The sequence below is a fragment of the Vanacampus margaritifer genome, chromosome 10 (genome assembly GCF_051991255.1).
Source record: "Vanacampus margaritifer isolate UIUO_Vmar chromosome 10, RoL_Vmar_1.0, whole genome shotgun sequence".
Lineage (NCBI taxonomy): Eukaryota > Metazoa > Chordata > Actinopteri > Syngnathiformes > Syngnathidae > Vanacampus > Vanacampus margaritifer.
Genome location: NC_135441.1, coordinates 14836039 through 14853176, shown reverse-complemented (window position 1 = coordinate 14853176; position 17138 = coordinate 14836039). Strand labels below are relative to the sequence as shown.

The 17138-nt window shown below is 41.0% G+C and overlaps 1 protein-coding gene across 3 annotated transcripts; it reads left to right on the top strand.

The window, feature by feature from the left end:
• Positions 1-543: 543 nt before the first annotated feature.
• On the top strand, positions 544-17137 carry zdhhc5b (zDHHC palmitoyltransferase 5b). Of its 3 annotated transcripts, none has more exons than XR_013295629.1 (13): positions 544-684; positions 3992-5259; positions 5806-5927; positions 6658-6815; positions 7777-7949; positions 8066-8168; positions 8503-8594; positions 8724-8856; positions 9992-10100; positions 10202-10308; positions 11070-11998; positions 12097-12165; positions 14312-17137. XR_013295629.1 is itself a non-coding variant. In XM_077578309.1 (13 exons), the coding sequence occupies exons 2-12, from the start codon at positions 5111-5113 to the stop codon at positions 12113-12115; spliced, it is 2094 nt and encodes a 697-aa protein (XP_077434435.1). In that variant the 5' UTR covers positions 544-684; positions 3992-5110; the 3' UTR covers positions 12116-12120; positions 14312-17137. The 3 variants fall into 3 exon arrangements, 2 of the variants coding, with proteins under 2 accessions (XP_077434435.1, XP_077434434.1); XM_077578309.1 differs by having other exon boundaries at positions 12097-12120; XM_077578308.1 differs by lacking the exon at positions 12097-12165.
• The last annotated feature ends 1 nt before the right edge of the window (position 17138 follows it).

Genomic DNA, 17138 nt, shown 5'->3' with positions numbered 1-17138 from the left:
TTTAAATCCAAAAACTACAAAGTGTGCAAAAAATGTTAGTTTTATTTTAGACTTATCACTTAATTTTTTTATATACTGTATCCTTAAACAATTCTTGGACAAATAAGCAGTTTCATGTACCGGTAATAGTTTCAGTTTCTAAAAGAGGAACATGGCAAAATTTTAATTTTAAGAAGTGGACGGTCATATGAAGAATTAATTAAAGAAGTGGAAGCTCACTCTGTCTGAAGACTGCACTGTTGTCAGTAGAAGAGTTTTACTATTATTAACTGTACAAACATCGTGTACCTTTTCGGGTATTGACTGTAACTTAACCTTGTCTATTTTGTATATCAATTTATATTTGTACCGTATTGTAATTATATAGAAATAATACAAATTAAAATATACAAATAGATTTTCTTTATTACCATCCTTTACTATTCGAATTACTACAATTCAGTATACAGGTATTCGAGGAAAATGGAAAAGTGCATACATTTGTTTCTAAACAGTTGCCAAAGACCACACCCCCTGGCTTCTGATTGGCTGCTCGCCCCACCTGGGAGGACGACCATACATTTCTCCTTTTCCGGGATTCCGTTGTCGGCCTAGGCGAGCTATGCGGTTTGCTATCGGCTAACAGAGGTTGGCCCGAAACTGCTCTCATCCACGAGCAAAATCAATCACTATTTGGCTGTTCAGGTATGTGTGTCTTACTTTGTTCAATAATCGTCGTAGATGCTGTTAAATATTTGATGAACGGTGGCAGCGAAAGAGGCGTAGTCGAGAGTGTGAAGGTTTCATTGCTCGTCGGCTAACTCCATTAGCGTTTGCTGTCGCAAAAACTTTCGAGGCAAGGTAAGCGCAACAAATCATTGAGCAGACACGGCGTGAAAAACGCGTTATTTTTGTCATTTGGGATCACACGTAGCGTCGTCGGTTGTTGCATTAATTTGATGTGGTTGATTGCGTTGCTTAATGATGATGTCGAGTACTGTCCTGGCCTGTTCAACGCCACCTCTCTATTAGGAAAGATCATTGAACCATGGCGCTATGATCTATCATATGGTGTATATTAATATCAGACTGAAAACATCAGAGGGTTATTTGGGCGTCGTTAAGCATTAAACCAATTGAAATTTGCTCGACTGGACGCCTGGTGACGTGACCGTTAGCTTCAGCTGTGAATTGTTGCGGTAACATGACGGGCGACGCGGAGATTTTAGGATTAACATCCATTATAGTGCGGGGTTGGGGGGGATTTGGTGTGTGGCAGATGAGATGATTAACAACAGACACTGTGTCACAGTGTCTGTCAGTACGACAGTTTAGCGTTTGTCCCGACTCGGTTGTTCGGAGGAGGGGCGTGTCCAAACGATCAGATTACGCTTGTTCCTCCAGATCCGTTTTCACTGGTTTTCACACCGCACGAACTAGTTTTTCATCTTGCGATGGGGGGACGCTTGCTATGTCCACACAGATGACGACATTGCAAATGAGACGGCATTTAAACACAATACTTAATAAATGATGAATACATCATTTTAAATACATGTCACCAAAACGGCGTCTTGCGTCCTAGTGTGCTTTTGCAGCAATTGTGACGCTCATACGGCATCGCTGCACACTGCTTGTTGGCAGCTCCTCTTCCTTGCTGTTCGTTGAGCAGCCGAATTTTCTTAATTGTTCTTATACGGAATGTCTGCAAAAACGTTGTAAAGACTAGTTGTTATCCGTGTTTTGAGAGAAAGTAAAGATGTGGTGCTTGTAAGTTGTATATTTATGACGTTACAACTTATAAGTAATGTAAGAAATGGATTGTGGATGGAAACCAGAGTGCCGCTATAAATCTAGTTTAGAAAGGGATCTTAATATGTAATACATCTGAACAATACATTATGGTAAATAAAATTAAAACTGTTATTATTTTTCATTGTGTCTTAATGTTTTAATTGTTCCCTAATGTGGCAAGGTTTCTGAATGTCTTTGAGAGAAAAAATAGTCAATCTTCCTGTAAGGTGCTTGTCAAAGTTCTGCTTCTGTTAGGTGTCCCAAAGTGAATGAATACATAATGACTGTTTACAATTCCGAACGTCCGGATAGTTCTGATATTTCCACACCTTATACGGTGAAAACAACCGGCGTATTGTGTTGCTTTTGCCTGAGATAGAGATATAAATATGGTTATTATAAGTCGGTCTGTAATGTCGCGGTCCGTTTCGCCCCCGCACTTTGCAACTCGGATTTCTGAGTTAATTTACTTTTCCTGGTTTGAAGTCGGCAAATCCGACTTCCCACCTTCCTCTTGTCCTTGAATGCATCAGACCACCGTTTTGATTTGTGACATAAGGTCGGAATTATCAATTGTGGATGGAATTTGTATTGTAGATGAATTGTCAAGAAAGTTGTCTGCTGCTAAATGTTGCTATGAAAGCAGTAGAACACCCAATTTTTTAAATTTCAAAACAAAACTACCCATAGAACAGGGGTGTCAAACTCGTATTAGCTCAAGGGCCACAGGGAGGAAAATATATTACCCAGCGGGTCGGATTGGTAAAATCATGGTATATAACTTAAAAACAAATGGCGTCAATTACACGTACATTTTTGCTATTTGTGGGTTAGCCCTGCATTACGGGGCGCAACTGTAATTACATTGTTCCAAAAAATAGCACAAATGCAAAAGGAACGCAGCAACACCTTGCCTGTATGAGTTCCGGACGTGTTGTACCTACCCGTTTTGTATAAATATTGTTTGTTAATTAAAATGTTAACTAAAATATGCATGGGAAGTCTGCGAATAAACCAGTTATGTTAAGGGTTATTTAAATGATGAGTCATGGCACAGGAGAAAAAGATTGTAATCGTAAAAATACAAACGTATCTTGGAATCAGTTATCTTCGAAGTTCAAAGTGCCTTTCAGAGCATCTTATTCAGGAACTGAAGATGAACATACAGCAACTGCACAAACAAAAAGGAAAATCTTGGCACTGATCTGTTCTTTTAGAAATTATAGTTTGTCTTTTTTTGGGAAATAAAGAATGCAGACCAAACCAACCTCAACCGTTTTAATTACTGTAGAGGTGTTCTAAGGATTTTATGCTGCTGATTCCGATGATCAATGAGTAAGATCGTCCGATCCCGATACTGATTACGTGAATTAGCGTTTACAATTTTAGAGCTGCTCGCTAACGATTATTTATTTACTACTCAATTAATCTGTCAATTATTTTCTCAATTGATGAATCAGATTAATATTGGTCATTTATGACTGAAATGCCTTCTAATTAGTAGATTAACACCTTACTCCTGCAAGCCTCTGGCCATTAGTTTTCAGGCTGGATTCGGGTTAGGATTTCCCGCGCCCTGTCTGCGGATGTGACGCAATGTGCCTGGTGTGTATGTGAAGAACTGTATGTGCAGTTTCATTTTTCGTCAGCGGGTGGCAGTAGCAATTCAAAATGGAATATTCTACGTTCAGTAGCTTTATGAAAAAAAAAGAAAGCTGTTTCTTCTTTGGTTGTTGCTTTGAGTCTTTTCGCTGCACTGCTGTTGATATAGCGCCTCCATAATGGCGCAACGCTGCAACCGCAGTTAAACGCGTTGCTGCTGAGCTCAATCAACGCAGCTGGAGCCAAGCGCCGTGTTGAGCGATATCAGTCGCTCAGGCAGTTTTGTAGGAAAACCTGTGAGCATACCTTCTTTCTTCTACCACTTTTGGATCCAGGCCCACCAGTTAGTCACCGCTTTAGCTGCTCAGTCAGCTGAAGTATAACAATCTTCATCATGATCGGTTATGCTCTGACTCTGAAATGTTCTTTGACTTTTGAGATCCATTTTTCCAGGAATATGTACAGTACTGTATTAACAACTTTCTAGTAAAACCACACCCCTTTTAAAGGCTTCTTTTGTTTGACCAACATCATGTTACTGTGCAATATAAATAAGGGTAGCACATCGAGACAGATAACCATTCATATTCACAGTGGCATTTTTTTTCCCCCACAGGGGCTTCTTCCTTCAATCGGCCATCACAAGGTGTGGCGGAATAACATCACGGGGACAAAGCTATAAGGACTAACATGCTTTAGACTATGTAACGGCCATGTTGCAAATGGCTGCGTTTCAAAGCTGCACAATGGGAGAGGAGGTCTATGTGCAGAGAATGTGGAGGTGGGAGAGGTTTCTACATCCAGGCCTGGACAAGTGCAGCGACATCGCAGTAACGTGCGCAGGGCTGCTTTTTGGAATGAGTTGATTTCATTTTTCTTTTGTTTCCCCTCCTGTTGCCACATTGACATACAAACTGACGGCAGTGCTCTCAAAGGGATCCGGCATGGACTTGGCTCGAGTTTTATAAGGTTCTAGAAGCGGCTGCACCATTTTGACAACCTTCCAAAGACACCTTTGGAGTTCACTTTGGACTTTACTGCATTTGTATATCGCTGAGTGTGGAATCGTCTCGCTTGCAGCCATCAGCCATCCTCAGCTTCTTGCACCCACCCAGTGCCTAAATAAGCCCCCCTCGGGACAATCACACAAGTCATCAGCAGCCACTGTGCTCAATTCTTTGCCTGTTTTCCTCCATGTGCATCTGCTCTCCGCCTGCTGGTCCTTCATCCGCTAAATCTTTCATTTGATGCTCCCGTACTTTTGAGATTTGCTTTTGATTTTCTTCCCAAGCCAGATAATCAGAGCTCAAGCACAACAATTTTCAAATCATTTACCAGCGTCTAAAAGCGCGCTTTTGTATGCACGAGCAGGGGTCTTACAGTTCAGACTTAATTACCTTCTTGCACCAAACACAGCACCAGTCAAGCCATACAAAAATTGAGTTTCCTATACATATTTTTGTATCACGTTGCTCCTGCTTTTTTATGCTTAAATTATAATTCTGCATAGACAATTTTATATTTACATACTATAAACATGCAAGTGGAGCTGTATATTGCTATATGATTTCAAAGAGTATATATTTTAGTCCATTCATATGCTGCTTTGCTTTGGGTCAACCCATGGCCTCTCTCAACCATATTTGTCCTATTAACTGGTAGAACAGCCTTGAACGTAGCTAGACAGTAGATAGCTACCTCCCGTCTTGGTCTTCCTCCCGTTGCTCCATCTCTGATGCCGGGCTTCAGCACTGGGGGTGTTGGGGGAGGAGTGGGTGGCCAGGTTTCTGCTCCTCCCCGCCCTTTTCGACCCAGCCGATATGTCCCGGTGTCTGCAGCCACCACCTTCCTGGTCGGATCCACCTCACTCTTCTTCTGCTTCACGTGAGTCTCTCGCCGTCGGCGTAAATCAAAACGATGCTCTGTGTAATATAAAATATAACATTCACTGCATAGGAATGTGCTTTAAAACTGAATGTGTGTGTGGGCGACACGTAGTTTTTCATATTTGGGCCCACGAAATGTTGACGGTACTGTTTCACTTTTTATGCTGCCGACTCATAATGGAGCTATGTGCAGCAAGAAAGCAAAAACAGGTTTTGGAAGTGTTTTCTAATCATATTTAGAAGAGCCATTTACATAATAAACAGTGCTGAGTGGCAACACTGTGGGCTACTGGTTAGCACGTCGTCGTCCGTCTCATTGTTAAGAGTCGAGTTTCAAACCCAGGCCCTCCTGTGTGGCGTTTGCATGTTCCCCCTCAGCTTGTGTGGATTTCCTCCTGGTTAGTTGTCTCTGCTTGTAATTGATTTTTATGATGCCTTCTAAATTCTTATGTGCCTGTGCAGTGATGAAGGAATGACTGATCATTTCAGGGAAATGCTGTTTTGCTAAAGTGACAAAGTATTTTCTCACTCTTATTCCTCATAGTTGTCCGTGGTTGTACGAGTATTTCTCCCCCGTCATTCCAATTTATATAGTCGTGATCTTCCTCTTCACACTGGCCAACTTCTGTATGGCTACATTCATGGATCCGGGAGTCTTCCCTCGAGGTAAATGCAAGTTTGAATTTTTCAGCTAAGTTCACGAAGAAGTCAACCCCCCCTTTTTTTTTGGACAATAATATGTTCTATGCAGCCCCACTAGTCTAAATATAGTATTCTGGTTAATATTGTGTTGTGAATATGAGTTAAGCAACAAAATCCAGCAGTTTTTATCAATATCAGAAAGCGGCCATTTTACCATTTGCTGTCGACTGAAGATGACATCAATGTTGCTCAGGTCTCGGGTAACAACCAATCACAGCGCAGCTTCAGAAAACAGGTGAGGTCTGATTGGTTGTTACCTGATCCCTGAGCAACCTTGATGTCATCTTCAGTCAACAGCAAGTGGCAAAATGGCCGCTCCCTGAGATGGATAAAAATGGCTGGATTTTGCTTCATCACTCATATTCCAAAAATATTAATCAGAATGTCATGTTTAGACTAGTGAAGTCACATATAACATATTATTGTCAAGAAATGTTTACAAGGTTGACGTCCGCATTAACGAGGGTCACAGGTGGATACAAACAAATGTGCTTTACTGTCTACAAACAAAACACGGTCATGCTATATAAATGCTTAAGCTCAACTAGAATATAATTGGGCTACTTGTGTAGTTGTTTCTGGCTCATTATGTATACATGATGTTGTGAAAAATCAATTTCTGTATGCTTTAAGCAGTTTTCCTTTGGGTGTATTTACACAATAATCTCCAATGTTTTTATTTTATATATGATAGCGGAGGAGGATGAGGACAAAGAGGATGATTTCCGTGCGCCGCTCTACAAGACGGTGGAGATCAAAGGCATCCAGGTGCGCATGAAGTGGTGCTCCACCTGTCGCTTCTACCGACCCCCGCGCTGCTCACATTGCTCGGTCTGCGACAACTGTGTGGAGGTATGTGTACTGTACACAACACATTTGACTAGCTTGGACTAAATTCCCCACCTAATTAGGTGTATATTAAAAAAAAAAAAAAAAGGCTAAAAGAGTTTGCGCTATACTGTACATTAAACCCCGTTTTATTGTGGGGATGCGGTCCAGACCCACCTGTGATCAGTGATATAGGATAAAAAAAAAAAGTTTCAAGTATTTAATATGTCACCTTTTCTCTCAGGTAATATATATCCATATAGGTGCTATTGACATGAACTTTTAATCAGATGTTGGGAACAACGTAAGTAATCCCAGACAAAACTCTGATTGTTTTAATACTCTAATATTAACTCATTCACTGCCATAAATTCATAAAAAAAAAAAAAAGATTATTAAAAATTAGGGGTGTTAGGCGATTAAAACTTTTAATTGTAATTAATCGCATGACTTCACTAGTTAACTCACAATTAATCACAAATTCTATATGTTCTCGCAATTAATCAAAAATTCTATATGTTCTAAATGTCCCAATAAAAAAATTCTAGGTTTTCATACTCTTGCTAACAGAAGTGGGAAAAAAAATGTTAAACGAATAGAAATAGTTCAAATGAATTTTTTACGTTTTTAGCCGTTAACGGCAGTGAATAAATAAAAGAATAAGAAAGAAAATATTATTTAAAATTCGGGGCGTCAGGCGATTAAAGTTTTTAATCGTAATTAATCGCATGACTTCACTAGTTAACTCGCGATTAATCACAAATTTTATGTACAAAACTAAATGTACAATAAAAAAATCTAGAAAAGTGGATTTTTTTTTTTTGAACTAATAGAAATAGTTCAAATGAATTTTTGACGTTTATAGCCGTCAATGGCAGCTAATGAGTTAATAGTTCATTTATTTATATTCAAGTGTATTCAAGTTTGAGTTGTGGAAGGACCGTGTCGTTGATTCCTACTCAATTCTCCTGTGTGCTCTCGTCAGGATTTTGACCACCACTGTCCATGGGTGAATAACTGCATTGGTCGGCGGAACTATCGCTACTTCTTCCTCTTCCTGCTGTCACTCACCACCCACATCGTGGACATTTTTGGCTTTGGCCTCGTTTATGTGCTGCACCACCGCCAGGAACTCGACACGCCACATGCTGCAGTGACGTATCCTTCACTCTGTGCCCAAGATGCAAATGACGGCACTCTTTCCTGATTGTTTTTTTTCTTCACATATTTGCCTTTGTGGCTTTGGTATGTTTCCTTAGCGTCTGTTCCACCAGTATGGCTGTGATGTGTGTTGCTGGTCTGTTTTTTGTCCCAGTTGCTGGCCTAACTGGGTTCCATATTGTGCTTGTGGCTAGAGGTCGCACCACAAATGAGCAGGTATGCGCAAGTAGACCATTTCTTTGTGTGTGTGTGTGTGTGTGTGTGTGTGTGTGTGTGTGTGTGTGTGTGTGTGTTATTTATAAAAAATAAAAAATACTGCAGATTAGTGATGCGAAAATGAAGCTTCATGAAGCACTTCACATTTTTTTGTACTCTTCTAGCTGCGGTGTTCTTGGTTTGAACATAAAGATAAAGCGCCATGAAAATTAAATGCATTTCCACTGCCGAAAGTCGAAAAATATGCTTCATGAAGATTCATTACTTCACTATAGCAGATAAAACACATACATAGTGATGTATTTTTCCGCCTTCTGTCTTCCGCACACTTTAGGTGACAGGAAAGTTTCGTGGAGGTGTTAACCCCTTCACCAACGGCTGCGTGAGGAATATTTCACATGTACTTTGCAGCTCACTGGCACCCAGGTCAGTGTTCATCTTAAAAAAATTTTTTTTAAAAATTGCTTCTTCGACTCATTTCTTCTTCTCTCATTTTTCTATTAAGTAGAAATTGGAATAAATAATGAGTAACAACTTGCCATGTCTTTTGTTTAGATATACGGGTCGTTCCCGGAAGCCTCAGACAGTCGAAATACAGCCCCCCTTCCTCAGGCCGTCTCTCACGGAGGCACAGCTAGAAGCCAAGGTCCTGGACAACGGTATCCAGAATGATCGACACAGCACAAGAGTAAGAACTGTGAACACCCTATCTATGCAGTAGTAACATTACCTTGACTTACAAGTGACTCGACTTAAGAATTTTTCAAGATAGAAGCAGTCGCTGGGCCATTTTTTCCCCCTTTTTTTAGATGTATTTATTTATTTGGCTTGTGAGGAATAATTTCATATACAAGTGCTTAGATGACAAACTTCAAAAAGGCGCAGTTCTTCAATTCTTCAAAAAAAAAGTAGCCAAGTGGCTGCTTCAAGCCGGTTATTGCCATTCCCAGTGGAAGTTTACTGTCAAACTAATCATAAAGCAAAGAGAATTGTCTCCGTGCATGCGCACTTCCACGTTTGGCATAAGTTAACTTTTGTTTACTTTTGAGTCAGACTTATTAAAGTTAGTTTGCTGTGTACGTGAATGAAAATAACTGTGAATGACGTATTAGCTTTAGAACTGCTGAAGTCATCCATCCATATCAGATTTTATTTTATTTTTTTAGATACTCAACTTTTATTTTTACAATACCTTAACTCTTTGACTGCCAGACGTTTTCAGAAAAGGGATGCCGTGGGTGCCAGCCGATTTAAGCATTTTGACTGATCTTTTGACTGATCTTTCAAGGTCCACAGAAAATTATGTATTTGGACTATGGAAACACACATACTACCAAATGAAAGATTGGACTCTCATCTTTCATCAGAAAAAAAAGTTTGTTTCTCCCTTATTCCGTTTTTGAGTAATCAACAATAGAAAATGGTTAGTTTCACCTCTGTTTTGAAACAAACGTCTTTTAACGTCTTTGGCACTCCTCCATAGGATTTTACTAAACGTTATTTAACATTTTTGGCAGTCAAAGAGTTAAAAACTACAGCTGTAACAACACTGTACATAAAGATTGAACATTAATAGGAAACCTTTATTGTCACTGTATGGTGCAGATGTGACAAAACTGGGGTTAGGGAAAAAAATAAAACACAATGAATGAATGAGTAATAAATTAATAATAATAATAATAATAATAATAATAATGATGATGACTATTTTCGGCAGGGCTCTGTCCCTAACACGCACCAATAGTGGTTGAACTGTTTTATGAACTCTGGAAAGAGTCACATTTAACAACATGGTGATTTGTCTTTTGTGCTTGTCATTTCAGTCAAAGAGTAGTTTGGATCAAATGGAGAGCCAGTCGGCAGACACAGAACCTCCGCCTCCCCCGAAGCCTGAGCTTCGTTACCCCGGGCTGCCTCGTGGTGACGCTGAGGGTAAGGCACGCACACACGCACGCACACACGCACGCACGTCGTCTCAAAGTTGAGATTGTTTTCATTCCTAATCACATGCTCACCACTTATCTGAATTGTAGAAAGCGGCTTGTTGACAGAAGGTGTGCCCGCACAGCCCATGTACAAGTATCGACCCGCATACAACAGCCCAGGAAGGAACCACAGTGCCCACACACATGCCGGCAAGGTACTCTTTTTCATACATGCTGATACTGTATTATAAGGGTAGTGTAACGTTTTTAATGCCAATCTAAGCCTGCGATTTAACTTAAGAAGTTAAATCGGATACAAAATACTCTCATTAGGAAAGCCGAGCTCCCCTGCATTTACCTTCTACTTATGATGTATTCCCAAATGCTTTGGAAACTTTTACTCCCGCCTTTCTGATATCCTTTGTGGTTAACGCCAAGCCCCTCTTTTTTTGTTTTGTTTTGTTTTGTACTTGAAATTGATCATTCAGTGGCCATCGGTTGATCAGTAAGTCCTCAGCAAGTGTCATGTGTGTTTCCCCTTTGCCAGTCTGTGTGTTGGAGTGGATCTTCCCCCCCCCCCCCCTCCCCCTAAAGTGCAATGACTGGAATGTGAAGTCGACGTTCTGTGTATTTCCATTTCTGTCTTTGACGTGCAGCGTCAGTGCCTGTTCAAACCAGTCAATGTTTCCAATGCTGTAGTGTGATGACGGAGTAGAGCACAGATCAAAGCATCCAACCCCACCCCCTCCCCCCTTCGTCCACCATCACTCTTTTATTCCTGTTGGAATCTGTCGGACGAACTGTGTTTCTGTACTGCCTCTGCAAATTTTCCTGTGGTAACATGGGGACTTCTTGGTCTTTCTTCATCCTCTCTTCACTCATCATCCTCATCACACCCCCTCCCCCCCCCTCTCTCCTGTGTACACCTCCCCCTGCTGTCCGTATATCTGTCTCTCCTCCTCTCTGCTCTCCTCAGGTGATCCGCGGGGAGAGTCTCGACTCTCCGTCTCCCTCTATTCTTCACTCCAGCCGCCATCCCAGTTACCGTTCGGAACCGAGCAGCCTGGACGGGGCCACGGTGGTGGTGGGTGGCGCGGGGCCGTTCAGAGGGGGAGGGGAGAGGGGCGAGGGCCCCGGAGGCTTAGGCAGGACTGTCGGCGGGGTGTCGGGGGGCATGTCGGGTTACTCCCTGACCGGGCGCTCCCACACTTCGTACCCATCCTCTCTGGTTCTGTCCATTGGCGGCTCCCACTCCTCCAGCCTGCGCTCGGCGCACATGGCACACAATCCTCTGGCCACCCTCCAGTCAGAAGGTACTACAGACACCAGCTACAAAAGTCTGGCGAACCAGACCCCTCGCAACGGCAGCCTGTCCTACGACAGCCTGCTCACGCCATCCGATAGCCCCGAGTTTGAGTCCGCCGCCCACGAGTTGTCGCCGCAGAAGCCTCGCGCTCCGTTTCCCGCCGCGATCAGAGGCCAGCCTGAAGCGGTGTCCCCCGGTTCGCCGCTGCAGGGCTACACGTCGCCCTTCCTCTCAGCTCAGCTCAGCCAGCAGAGGGAGGGCCATCTGCTCCAGGGCTCCGCCACTTTCTCCTCCCCCCACAGAGCCTACCTGCGTGCCGTCAGCCCGCCCCCTCTCTCCGGGCCTCCCGAGATGCTGCACCTGCTACAGCATAACCACCACGACTCCTCCACCTCCTCCTCCAGAGTTCCCCGTAACTCTGTGTCGTCGTCGTCCTCCCCGGGGGCTCGCTCGCCAGAGCCTCCTGTCTCCCCGCCGCCTCGCGGCCTCTCCCTGGGCAAGTCCCAGTCGTACACTGGAGAGGCGGGGCCCCAGCACAAGCTTCGGGCTGCGGTGGCACTGGGAGGGGGAGGAGTTGGAGGAGGGCATCAGGCTCCACAGTGAGTAACGCTACGTCGTCATCGCCACGCTTAGCCTGCTCCTCTTCCTTTTCCCTTTCTTCCTAATCTTCCTCTTCTTCCTCCCTACTTTGTGTCAGCCATCCTCTTCCTCCCTGATCTGTGTGAGTCTTCCTTTTCCTCCTCTAGTCTCCAGACAGATAATTAGTGTAAGGAGCATGCCGGCATGCGGTCGTTTTCACCCAGTAGCCTTTTTCTTTTGTCGTCCCATTTAAAGCCTGTAGGTCTTTGAAGTTTAATAGGAGAGAAAACTTATAGTAAGCTGTGTTTGGAATCACTCCCTATCCACTATATGGGGTTCTCACACTTTTTACACCAAGTTCAACCTAAAAAAAATACTTGGTTCTGCTGGCACCAACATTAAAATACAGGTCTTTATGTAGCATGTTAATTAAAAAAGAAAAAAAACTGTTTATTTCCAAACTACAACGTGCACCTGATTAAAAGCCGCAATAGCTAAATTTACCCATAAAAATACATTTGCTTTGTTAGCCATGTTATTATCCATGTTTTAAAATAGAATAGTGTATTTGCAAAATGAAGAGGTCACACAGATGTTTTTTCTCCCAAAATTTTTAATGATCTAAATATCAGTTAACGTTTTTTTTCTCCAAACAATGCAGAACACAGCAAGTTGCATTGTATAGCCTCCCATTAGCAGTCACTGATTGCTATCTTTATGTTCCTCCTTCAGCTCTACTGTATTGGATTTAAAAAAAAAAATGAAGCCATTATAACAATGCATAGTTTGAACATTTAATCTGTCATTCTTTGTGAATCACATTTTGAAATACTGCTCTATAAAGTGCTATATAAATCAAGTCGGCCATTTTGTAGTGCTGTTCAAATGAATAGTAAGTATTGGTTATCCCGTATGTAGTGACTTCAATGTATTTGAAAAATACAAAAAATATTTATTTTTATTTTTATTATTATTAAAAAAAAATTAAAGACCAATGCTAGTACGAGTACACAACTCTTGAGCAGTCATTGATACCAATGCTAAGTACCAGAGATGTAACGATATCCAAACATCACGATAAAAGGTCACGATAAGATAATTATCACAAAATGTTGGGGAGGTTTGCGATATACAAAAAGGTCACAATATTGTAAAAAAGAAAAAAATTGGCACATACAAAAAAAAACACAATATTGTGCTTTTGTACATAACAGCAATGCATATAAACGACTTACAATCTCTAATAACACTTAATATTGAGGCATTTACTTGCTAATGCATGCACACATCTAGTTCCTCCACATATTGACTTGGTTCACAAACATATTACGTCCCCCTTCATCTGACCATTAGCATTAATTCTAAACATAGAAGGGCCAAAACATGCCTTGTGAAAATTAAGCTGCACAAAAAATAAATTGCCACCAGAGGGTGCTATAACTGCACAAATGGAAATCAACCGGTCATTTTTTTAAATTTTTTATTTTTATTAATTTTTTTATACAGAAGTGCTGCTTTTAATATCGTGACATGACGCCGCCGATATTGTGGCAGTTTTAATATCGTGATACCACAATAATGCCGTTATCGTTACGTCCCTACTAAGTACCGATACCACTAGTACTGATACATAAAAATCCCCCCACCCCCAAATAAAGAAAGAAAGACTTGGATATATATATCCAAGTATTAGCACCAATATAGCATTTTCCTAAAAAAATATATAAAATGAATGGCAATTTTCCATTGTAATTTCACATTTTGGCTGTGAGTATCAATACCATGGTATCGGCCCGATACGATGCCTTGTACCGGTACTTGCCCATCCTGAGTAACAATGCATAGTTGGAACATTTGCTGTAATTTCGTCATTCCTTGTGTATCACATTTTGAAACTACAGCATGATAGTGCTGTACAAATGAAGTCTGCCATTTTGTAGTGCAGTTCAAATATTATCCCATGAAACAATTGGCCGATGAGGGCAGCCACGATAGAATGCACATTATAGTGCTTTATTTGTATTTTTTTTTTTAAATACACAACTATAGAATGTTATTGTAATTGTAATTATTTGTTCAAAATTATTTACAGAAAGGTCCACTACAACAATGACTTAATTACGGTGCGCTTCAGGAGTGTTCTAAAATATTTTTTCATTCAAGTGTCATGAACCATATTGTCGTCTATATAAAGATCCCTATATAGTGAGTAGGGAATAAGTGAATGATTCCGAACGCAGCCTTAGTGTTATTTTCTGCTGGATGTTATTTCCAAAATAGCACCTCTCACCTTCATTTGTCTTTCTCCCTCCTCCCGATGGCTCTTCCATCAGGTCGTCCTCTCGCACAATCTTGGCCAATCACACAACATCTAAACAAGGGGGCGGAGTGAAGAAGGTGACGGGTGTCGGAGGGACCACTTACGAGATATCGGTTTGAGTGACAGGCGGCCTATTCCACTGAGGAGGAGAAAAGAAAAGTCACTGGACAACTTCCACTTGTCTCTTCTGTGAGCTGGATTTGATTCACGACTGCAGAGCCCAAAAGCGCCGCTGCGAGCGCACCTGCCTGCTCGGCACCGGCTGGCCTTTTCGATCCGAACAGACGACTGCACATGGCTCTTCTTTCACAGGCACGGAGCGTTTGGAGGCTGTTTCATCGAGGACAGAACCTGCACGGATATGGTTTGACGTGGTTAAATTAGGACAGTATTTTTTGAGACTTGAGGTTGGCCTATTGAATTTAAGGAGGATTTATGAGTGTTGACCAATGAGGACTTTCTTGTTTATGGACCACACATCCTGTCGAGTGAAAAGCATTGAGAGCGTCCAACCTATAAAACACAGTATCATTTTAGTTTTATAAGTCCTCGTTTTTAAATATGCTTTTATATAAATGTGTAAGATCTTACAGATTATTAATGGGTCCTGTCGTCAGGTGGTGAAGATGACTTATCGATGAGGGTGGCAAATGTACAATGTGTATAATTGTTTATTTTTTAATTACAAATGTGTTGCCTGTTTATAATTGACGGCTGCATCAGCCACTCGTGAGCTCTTGCCGAAATTGTCGGGATCCAAAGAGTCGACCTCGGACGTGGCAAACAATTGAGCTTTATTTTCAAAAAGCCACAGAAAAATGTGGAGTGGAACGCATCTTCGTTGAATGTACCTGTGTAATGTTTTTGTGCTTGAGGCGTTATGCAAAATCAGTTTTGTAGCTTTAAGATCATCGTCTGTCTTGTTTCCGACGCTAGCAGAACTGTTTTGATCCTTTTCACGGGTGACCAGCCAGTTAGGGGCAGCGAGGGATGGGCTTATTTATTTCATCAGACACAAAAAGAAAACTTGTAGTTCTAAGCAAAACATGTCAAAACAGTCACTTTTGGTTGTTTTTAAGGCTTGGATACGTTTTAAAGAATGAAATATACCAGGGATGCACCGAAAATTTAGTTTCGCTCTAAAATATTTTTGTTACAGAAACAACACTGTCACAACAGCATGTTGTGCATTAAAAAATATATTTAAATCAAACATTATGGTCAGGCACAGCAGTGGCATTTTCATCACTGCGGATTGTTCAGGGTACTTTTACAGAGCTGTTAAATGTTACGGATCATTCATATTATGTTATGGAATTCGCTTAATGCTAACTCGTTACGTCTGTAACACTGATTGTTCATGATATTTGAAAAAATATATATACGTTCCAAAGACATGCATGGCAGGTAAATTAAGCGCTCTGAATTGACCCTATGTGAGACTGTGTGCCCTGCGATTGGCTGGTAACCAGTTCAGGGGGTGTACCCCGCCTACTGCCCGAAGCCGGCTGGGATTGGCTCCAGGACCCCCGCAACCCTTGTGAGGAATAAGTGGTTTAGAAAATAGATGGCAATTGGCAAGGTAGCTTTAGATGACACTGCCACCTGTGGGTGACATTTAGGTTATCACACATCACGACTGAAGGAATCCAAGGAGCTCGCACTACAAATTTAGCAAAGTGCACGATATTATCCGACGGAAGATTTTTCAGTATTTTAAGGTATGATTCGTTTTACTGTTTCAGATTTTAGCCTGGGTTTTCTCATATTCGGTGCCGGCCAAGAATTTCTATTTCGGTGCATCGCTAGAATATACAGTGCAGTTCGCAATACAAGTTTTGATATATTTTTCTTAAGATCATTTATAGTGAAGCAAAGCAAATTTTTTCTCTTTTTTTATGTTGGTATTTTCCCTCCGACATTGTGTATAGCAGGTCTGATTTATTTTAAACACTCAACATTGTCTACGAGGTACAAGTGACTTTAAAAAAAACAACAGATGAATTGTCAACATTATTCATTAATAGATTCAAATCAACGAGTAATCGATTGGAACCTTTGTTTTTTGAAGTTATCCAAATAAGTAATTATTTCTGTAGCCTTTCATGAAAGCAGACTGATTATTTTTATTATTATTTTTAAATTGACATTTGCGAACACCTGCTTTTACTTTGGAAAACAATGACCAAATCAGTAACTGAATCTGTTTAGAGAAAACAGGCTAGTGTATCAATTCCTATCGTACAATGTTGCACTAAAGGGGATACCAAATAAACATTAATTGATTTACAAACAGTAATAAGGGGAGAAAAAGATGGATAATGTGAGTTCATGTTTGTACCAATTGGGCATTACAATAAAAAGATAAAAATTATATATATAATATAATATATAATTAATTGAATTCAGCATGTATTGGGGGAAATATCCTTTTCTTTCTTTTTTTTACCCATTGACATTTGACATTTTCAATTCTGCCAGGCTGTGTCTTCATCATGCATGTGATTCTCGTTCATGCGGATTGTTTCCCTGCGCAAACATGAAATTTTTTTGTACTCCTTCCCAATTGAGTCAACATTTATGGCACAAATAGCTGAGAAAGAGATTAGCAAACCTGTGTTACTTTCCTTCTGCTCTGGCCGAGGATGACGCCCGCTGAACAATTGAAACCTGTGTGAGTATGTTGACAATACTTAATTGTGAGAATAAATATTGCTCATGTGGGATTGGAACGAGTTTCACAAATATCTAACACATTAAGAATTTTCCAAAATGGCCTTATCAAGACTTTTTGAAGATATCTTCTCAGAATAAAAAGGTCAAATTGATGAAACACAAAG

Coding starts and splice junctions, on each gene's coding strand:
- zdhhc5b (XM_077578308.1), top strand. CDS start 5,111: ATGCCGGGCTTCAGCACTGGGGGTGTTGGGGGAGGAGTGGGTGGCCAG. Junction 7,950..8,065: donor ACGCCACATGCTGCAGTGAC/GTATCCTTCACT, acceptor CTGTTCCACCAG/TATGGCTGTGATGTGTGTTG. Junction 11,999..14,311: donor GGAGGGCATCAGGCTCCACA/GTGAGTAACGCT, acceptor CTCTTCCATCAG/GTCGTCCTCTCGCACAATCT.